Source organism: Morone saxatilis, unplaced genomic scaffold, assembly GCF_004916995.1.
Source record: "Morone saxatilis isolate NCDOM2014 unplaced genomic scaffold, NCSU_SB_2.0 Contig18, whole genome shotgun sequence".
NCBI classification, from domain to species: domain Eukaryota; kingdom Metazoa; phylum Chordata; class Actinopteri; family Moronidae; genus Morone; species Morone saxatilis.
Window position 1 is genome coordinate 27,604,876 of NW_023339740.1, and position 8,704 is coordinate 27,613,579.

Consider the following 8,704-nt stretch of genomic DNA (forward strand, 5'->3'; position numbering starts at 1 on the left):
TCATCACCTATCAGCCAATGGTAGTCAGGAGAGAAGATGCTGATGCTTTCCTTCTTCTTCTTGGAGAGGTAACGTCCATCTGCATTAAAGTCCCCCAGAATCATAATGTTCTGCAGAACAAAATCAACATAATGTATCAGCATAAACATCATTCAGTCCATTAGTATGTTCCAGTCAGTACTTTAAACTAAGAGAGAAGCTGGTGCTCCAGTGTAACATCCAATGGAATACAAATTGAATTTCATATATATAACCTTTAAAACCAAAATTAACTACCATTGCATGTCCAAATCTACATACGGTAGAATAATGGATACAAAAGTAAATAAAATACAAAAAAATGACTTTGTGTAATATTTCAGGGGTCACGTATGACAAACCCACAGATAATTATCACTTCCCTTTTTAGCTTCTTTTAACTCATTGGTTTTGGTTTTACGGCCCACCACCCAACTGTTTTGGTCTAAGCACAGTCATTTTCAGCAACCCAATGTACACTACCTGCACAGCAGCAAACAGCAAACAGATATAATTAGTGACTAGCTGGTGAACATGGTGGAGTATTTGGCAGCTAAACAGCCTGATATTTCCCTCAGGAGACCAAAATCAGAGCTAAAATAGAGTGAATATTAGACTCCAAATGAATGATCATTTTGCTCTGTGTTGTTTGTGTATATATGTGATGTGTAATTAAACTGTTCAACTTTATAAGGTGATAATATGTCAGTGTAATGTTTACATCAAAAACCAGTGCCTGTAGGAAAAACTGCGAGAGTATCTTCAATAACCAAGTTAATTTAAGTTTTCTTAAATATTCCATAATAACAAAAGGCTATTTTTAACTGTAAACATGGCGACTTCTTGCAATTGCCTCTGTTAAATACTCTAAGCCGGGATGCAACCATACAATTGCAGTAAAAGTACGCAGATTTGTAGTTAAACCATTCCACTCAAACCCATGAAATAATAAGTTATTATTGCTCCCATACTTATCATTTACTCTGTTCTATTAATTTCCAACTCACATCAGTGTTCCATTTTTTCCTTGCAACTTCAACCACATGCCCCATAGCATCCAGCTCTATTTCTGCATCCTCTGGTTTGGTGTGAACTGGGATCAGAACCAGATCCTGCACAACTGAAAGCACAAACACAACTTACTGTTTAAAACAGCTAAACTGGATACACACAGATTCTAATTTCTATATGTCCCAGCCACTCCACTCGTAGTTAGTCTCCCATAGTCTTATTGTCTGCCAATATTCCAGGCCACACCCATTCCCCTACCCATGAAAACTGCCAATGGCATTACCACATTACAGCCTCTTTTCAGTGGCTTGAACATTACCACAACAGTGCTGACTGGGAAGTTGCTACAATCAAATTTATATTGGCTTTTTCTCCAACATACAAGTCAGTGCAAACGCAGTCCCCCACTACCAGAAATTATGCAGTCGAGATTCCCACATTTGGGGAATTCGCAGGGGTCAGCACAGCCGGAGTGCAATGGCCTAGCCTCGCCCTGGGTGAACCAGTGTTACGTTTTCACCTTTGCTAGTTTTGTGTTTCTTTGTACCTGTGTTTAAGTGGTAATTGTTGAGAGATGAATGATTAACGTAACAAAAGTTAAAATTAAAATTAACAAGTTTAAACATACATATTACGTTTTGTATTCTAGCAAACAAATGTATTTCATCATTGAACCTAAAAAAGGATTAATGAAGTATGTAAATAACATTTTAATTATTTCCTTTTGTACACTCAAGGAGTAGAATTGCAGATCACACTCTTCTTATTTCTCCTTATACTGATGATGTTGTGCTTTTTTATCAGATTTAGAAAATATTTTTTCTGTGGTTTTATTTAATTCATGTTCTTTCAACACACCTAAAGCAATTACAATATTACAGTCCTGAAATGTTCCTACTAATACAACTCATTTTGATATTATGGAGAAGGTATTGCAGTTTTTTTTTCTAAATAAAGCGGAGACAGAAAATATTAATAATGCTGGGTAGGGCCTTCTACAAACTGAAATATGAGATAGGACAAAGATCAAGTTAGTTTAGGCTGGGTTCATTAGACATTCTGTATGCTCCATTTGTTAACAGATAACCTTACATCAAAGCTGATGTTAGTTAGACAATATATCTGTAATAAAAGTTGTGGCAGGTGAGGTTTCTTGAATAACTGAAGATTCTGTGTTAAAATCAGAGAACAACAATTTGTCAAAAAAAAAAAACTTATACACAATGTCTGGTAATTATGGACTAGCAGAAACTTTGGATTTGAGCTCTCTACCTCTATAGAAACACTATAAGCAGGACACTCACACAAAAACCAACACACACACACACACACACACACACACACAGGTACCTGTATTAAGACACTCGAACCGCACCATGAAGGGCTCTCTGGCGAGAGTGTCTTCAGCTGTTTCTTTGTACTGGTGGAAGTTGATCACCCTCACCTCATCCTTTCTAAAAACACACACAGACAGACGCAGATGCATATGTGTGTCATAATCGATAATCGACAGACATACACTGATACCCTTATTTAATTCAAGGAAATGTTACAGTCATGACACAAGAACTTTTTTCTGGACTTGCATTGTCATAGTTCGGTTTCATTCTGGATTTGTAATTCTGGTATTTTTTCCATTGTTTTGAATATGTTCTCTCCTAGTTACCTTATACTTATTATCTTTATGTATGTATGTATTAATTAACCTGTTCTTAGTAGCACATCTAAAACTACTGGAAGGATTTCAGTTGACCTTTGTGGAAAGTTAGAGTCACAGTAGGTCATGTTTGGTCCAATAGCACCACCATGTGGTCATTTACAAAGCACTTCAGCTTTTGGCTCATGACTCCCACACATCTGTGCCCTGAACCGTGAAGGAGTAACATTTCTTGAATTCAAAATAATCAGAACACACTGCAATAAAAAAACAAATTTACAAAACATTTTTGAAACACATTTGAATAAAACTATTTGTCTTTAACATTCTGTACAGTTTTCCTGTAATTAGTAACCAAATTCATGTAGTTGGGTGTATTTGTGACACACATGCACATATAAACTCTGAAAAATGTTATGACAATTTATATAGCCATAGCTCTTAACACACTTGAAATATCTCTTTTAATTGTTTTACTAAACCAAAGGTTTGGAGGACATTTTGTGAACCTAATGACAGTGATGAGTCGGTTTCCCGGAGTGAGTTTTTCACTCTTTACCTGAAGAAGAAGACAAACTTCTCTCTGTAGGTGCTTCGTCCCAGACATTGGCTGCTCTTCATGCCGTACAGATGAGGTCCACTCCTTCAGTCAAAAAACACAAACAACTGGAACTGAAACACTCACAAACACAGTTTTAACCAGCAGCATTTATTAATCATCATTATGGGTTTCTGTGCGGGAACATAGTATTTAATTCCTGAATTTGTTCTAGTTTGTTTAGTTTAATCATGAGATTCTGTTTAGTTCTGTTTATTTAAAAGCTATATTCAATCTGTATATAGAGACAGAAGTCCAACTCCATCTCCCATCTTGCCTTTCATGACTAATTATTTGGCCTGTAAGTGCAGATACTGCACTCTTTGTCTTTGTATTACCATAAACAGATATATGGTTAGCGCAAAGCCAAAATCCAGTGTCTTCTTCCTGAGACAAAATGTAATTTGATGTCTTATTACATTAAATCTGTATTTCTTGTTGTTTCACGTGTAAAGAGTTGAAATAGATGAGTGATTAAGAATTTGGTTTGGTGAGTTTCTGCAAGTTTTACATTGTTTTTTCTCTCAGATAGACCAAGACTGAACAGACAATTTGTCACAACATAAAACAGACATTTAAAAGTTTCCGTCAAAACTACATTTTTACCACAATTGTAGTTACTGCTTTGCAGTATATGAGATCGGTATATAAATAGGGTGGCATTAGAGTCTACCCTAGACTATTAGATTAGTCTAATGATTAGACTAATCTAATCTAAAATAAAGACTGGCATAACACTACAGACCAGTCTAAAATAACTTACCTTAAAATAACTGACGCTTGAAAAAGCCATTTAGGTTTGCTAGTAGGACATCCCTCATCATGTGATCACTTACAGATGTGTTTGCGACTTCAAAATACCTGCCATGAAAAAAACACCTATTGACTTCAAAATGCTCCAGATCTCTCTTAAGTGGGTTAAAGGTCGCCTGTTATGGTCCTACATGGCTGCAGTTGCATGATAGCTTCTGTTGGCAAAAAACATTTCTACTTCTGAGTTATAAATAAATGGGGAGGTCGTGTCCACGTGTGGACAACGTACTTATTGAGTTCTTGGAGGAAAACTTTCATGGCCTCGCCGGTTTGATCCACCACCTCCAGCATCACCACCACGCTGTACCGAGACACAATCTGCACCAAACACAACCACAACAGAAGACAGCGAACAATGAACATGTCTGGAAGTACATTTAAATTGTCATATTGGGACACACAAAGTGTTACTAATAACTAATTATAATCAATAGTGGCTTTGTTGTCATCAAGTGTCCCTTTAAGTTGTGACAATGAACCAGTATGAAGCAGCTAAATGGGATTTAACCATCATTAATTTTATTATTTACAGTATTTCTAACTGTGAAGGAATGTTTTTAGTCAATAAAAAGGGTACATAGATAATCAATACTAATACAAAAGAAACAAGATACAGAACCAAATACTAATAATGTATTTCTTTTGTAACAATAAATAATTTTTACAGGAACTGCGCAGGCATCTCTCCAAATCTGACCTGAACAGAGGTCTTATTTCTGTGATCATCATACAAACAAACACAAAATGCACAACATACAAATATACAGTAGCTCCTTTTCAATGTATTTTCACAGTCAAGCATGACAAAAATATGAATTTAAATAGGTAATTGTACTGAATATCAGAGATGTTTTAATGAATTATGAGTTACCTTGATAAGTTTTTCCTGCACAACCCTTTTTCTGACTTTATCCTTTCCCAGTCTCTGGACATTGAAGGCTGCAATCTTCATTTTTACTATAAAAACAAAATTCACATTATTTCAGAGGTTGAAAAAAGACGCTGTCCACCATCTTTAGTTTAGCAGGTTAGCATGCTAATTGAGGCTAAAGGCTGGTAGAAATGATCTATTTATTTATATATTTAAATATTTTTTCTTCTTGAACATGAAGTGTAATATATCTAATCCTTTCTTTTCGATTTATCTAGAGAGACTGCAAATGTTTTTCCATATAAAGTATATTTATTGTATTCCACAGTGAATAACCACACTGCATTTTGAACTTTATAAAACCAAAAGATATTTTTGGGGGAATTCATCTCAACCCTAATGAAATCTATTTTATAATATTTAATAGTTTATTGATGTATTTTTGTTCTCAAGTATGGTTTATTATGAGATATTTTATACTTGGCGAAGGTTGTGTGGCACCTCAGGGATGCAATCCTAGTGTTTCTGTGTTTGGTTGATGTATTATGTATTTGCTTCCTAAAAAGGGGATCAGCCCATTTAAACAGCTATGTCAGCATTTAAAGAAAATAATTAGAAATATCATTTAAAAAAAAAGCCTCAAAGAGGTTTAGTGATTTAACCTTCGCCAAAATTATTACAATTCATTAATTCATTAATTGGTCATGATTTTTAAGACATAAAAATAAAAATAACTAATACATAATTAATAAGCACATAGCCGCTGTTCGCATTAGTCAAAAACCTTTGAAACCATTTTTCTCAGTTTCATTGTCAGCATAGTTACTGCGATTAGGCTTTGGAGGGCAGTGTAGTCATGGCAACAAAAACACTTAATAAGCAAGAAAAAGAGGAAATGAAAGCAGAAAAGCCTCCCAGAAGAGCGGGGGCCATGTCATTTGACATTGTGTCACACATCATTTAAGACAAAAATAATAAAAAATAAACGTTAAAGAAAACTCTATGTGGACAGTGCATCCAGACATGCAAACACAAACAAATAATGTACTTTTACACACTATGAAGAAAAACTATATAGATGCATAAATCTAAATTATCTGCAAACATATTAAACAGACATCCTCCTTTATCTGTTCAAGTAAATGTACATAATACCTGAAATGCCTGAAGAAAAAACAAGTTCATGTGTAAAATAGATAAAAGAAGGAGAGAATAAAAGTGAAGTTCAGGTTCAAAAATCAAAAGTAGGTCAGTCCGGCAGGTTTCCCGCCAAATCTGCCCACACAATGAGAAATGATACAGTGACACATAAAGTCAGATAGATTAAATCTCTGATAAATTAACACTTTTAGCACTGAATCGTAATAATAAAGAAACAAACTCACCAAATTGGTTGAGATACTGAAATATTAAAACAGCAGAGAGCAGCAGAGGTTGTTTCTGCGACGGAGGACGGACGAGTGAAAGTTCCTACAGCAAACAGTCCTATTAGAGAGAGAGACAGCAAGAGAGAGCGACAGGAAGTTTGTTGGCAGCCGAGACGTTGGCGCCAAAACACACAACGGATGACATTCAAATCATGCACAAAAACAAAATCTGCCCAAAAAGTAGCTGAGACAACATTTACTCAAAGTGTCCATAACAACAATTTCTCTCATTTATACTTTATACTTCTGCTCCACATTTCAGAGGGAAACATTGAAGAGTAATTTAATTAATTATTTGGTTCTCAATCTCACTTATTACAAAAACATCTAAATCTATTTGAGATTACCCAACAATTCAGGAAAAACCAAAAAATGAACTGAATGAAAAAATAAAATCACATCACAACTCTTCAGATTTATCTGGTGACCTTCCGGAGGGGCCCGACCCTCAGACTGGGAACCAAGGTGGAGATTCAAATAAAATAAAAGGCGGCTAAAAAGTGGCGGGTGGAAACCGTCTCTCATGGTCAGTATTAAAGATTTAATTTCCCTTCCTGCTGCTGGAAACAGCTAGCTGTTGTTCTGTTTGCATCGTTGTAGCTAGGTTTGGTTGTGAGTAAGTCTCTTCTTTGTCAGCTTTTGGAGTTGGAGAGATCCAGTGAGCTACCAGCTGCCTCTGATGATTGATACTGAAATCTAAAACACTATCATATCCAATTAATGTCCTTTCTCAAAACAACGAACACGACAATAGCCAGTTACATTTTTATGGACTAATACCTCTAGACGTAACGTAAAAACGCGCTCGCTTCTCCGTCTGGTTGTGTTTCTGGAGCAATGCAGACCAAAGAGAAGAAGAACTTTAATTTAGATACAAGAAGCACAAAAATACCTCTTATTCATGAATATAAGAATTATATTTCGATAACAAGGAAGAAAGCTCAGCGCTTACTCGCCCACGCAGTGATTATAAGGAAACTCGCTCTGCGTTTATACAGCCTCCTTCGCAGAAAATGGCGGAAGTTCCTTTTTGTGTGTGTAGTCGCGGGCAATTCTTTTAATTGGTCTGTATCCACTCTTTTGCCACTTTTTGTTTTCCTCCTCTAGGCTACAACGCCTGGCGGCAGGTTGCGCGGGCTGTCACAAGCCCGCAACCAGGCAGAGCTGTGCTCAGGTCCTGAAACAGCGTGACCTGGCCCGGCAGGCTTCTGCAGCTCTATGGTACACCCAACAACATGACGTCTGGCTGGAGGTAGGCAGAGCCGTTTTGTCCGTGGGCGGCCGTGTAGGGCCTCTCTTCGCCTGCGCTGTGGATTTTGCATCACAATTCCACGAGGGATCCGCCAGGGTGACAGGTCAGTATGTGTGTATTTATAATGCATGCACAGGATTCTGAAGGCATATATGTTTTTGTCTAAATATATAATTGGGTCAGTCTGTGCCTGCTTTTGGAGCCCAGTCTCTTGGTTGTTTGAACCTGTGGGGCTTGTTTACCAGATACTACCACTGGGGGGCGCAAATGCTACAATAATGGATTTAAATTACAGGTTCACATTGCTAAGTTTGAACATTAAATTAAAAAAAAAGCGTGTTGGCTGTTGTGGAATAGATAAACTAATGCATGTAATTGCAGTTTTACTGTAGTGATAGTACACATGAAACACCCTGCACTAGCTTAAGCATTACGAGCAGAGACAGAGAGGAAACAGTAACAACTATTATAATAGTAGAAATCTGACTAATTAATGATAATAATAAAATTAGTAATTCCTGCTCTCCATAACAGCAAAAATTTGTATTTATTCTACTTTGCAACTAGTTAGCAAATAGTTTAGAAACAAATAATAAATATCTAGTGGGGGATCTTTTCGTAGAGTTGGGGAATGAGATAACGTGACTTTGTTGATTGTTCAAAAATAAATGCATTTCATAATACAATATATCTCACATGTAACTGAATTCTCTTCTCCCTTGGCTCCTCTTGTTTTTAAATGATCAGGCTCATTGGTACGGATGAAACCAGGCGTCTTCACCCCCAACAGAGAGCTGCTCTGTCCACTGGTCACCCTGTCCAGGATAATCGTCGACAACCCGGGTATCAATGCCCCGTCCATGGACGTCTCAACGTCCTTTCAAGAACTAACCGGCTCTGCAAGCTGGCTCCATGCATCCCGGACGTCTGAACCCTGTTAGCCTGGAGGAGGACTTGCACAGGTGAATACTACTGGGACCAAAACTTTTGAATCCTCAGGAAACGCTTATAGCTTCAAACAGTTGTTTCACTACAATTGGTCCTCACAAAGCAGGAT

At 36.9% G+C, this 8,704-nt stretch overlaps 1 protein-coding gene and 1 non-coding gene across 2 annotated transcripts in view; both read right to left on the reverse strand.

Annotated features, from left to right (window-relative positions):
- LOC118327707 (deoxyribonuclease-1-like) overlaps positions 1–6,457 on the reverse strand; it is an 8,547-nt gene extending 2,090 nt beyond the window's left edge. Inside the window, exons 1-7 of the mRNA XM_035661127.1 lie at positions 6,354–6,457; positions 4,969–5,054; positions 4,327–4,415; positions 3,246–3,329; positions 2,380–2,483; positions 1,026–1,138; positions 8–110 (exon numbers count right to left, since the gene is read on the reverse strand). Coding sequence (XP_035517020.1) covers positions 8–110; positions 1,026–1,138; positions 2,380–2,483; positions 3,246–3,329; positions 4,327–4,415; positions 4,969–5,049 — 574 coding nt within the window. The 5' untranslated portion in view covers positions 5,050–5,054; positions 6,354–6,457. The remainder of the gene's footprint in view (positions 1–7; positions 111–1,025; positions 1,139–2,379; positions 2,484–3,245; positions 3,330–4,326; positions 4,416–4,968; positions 5,055–6,353) is intronic.
- On the reverse strand, positions 1,409–1,566 carry LOC118328960. Its single transcript, XR_004796767.1, has one exon. It is a non-coding gene; the product is annotated as a U1 spliceosomal RNA (small nuclear RNA).
- Positions 6,458–8,704: the final 2,247 nt, after the last annotated feature.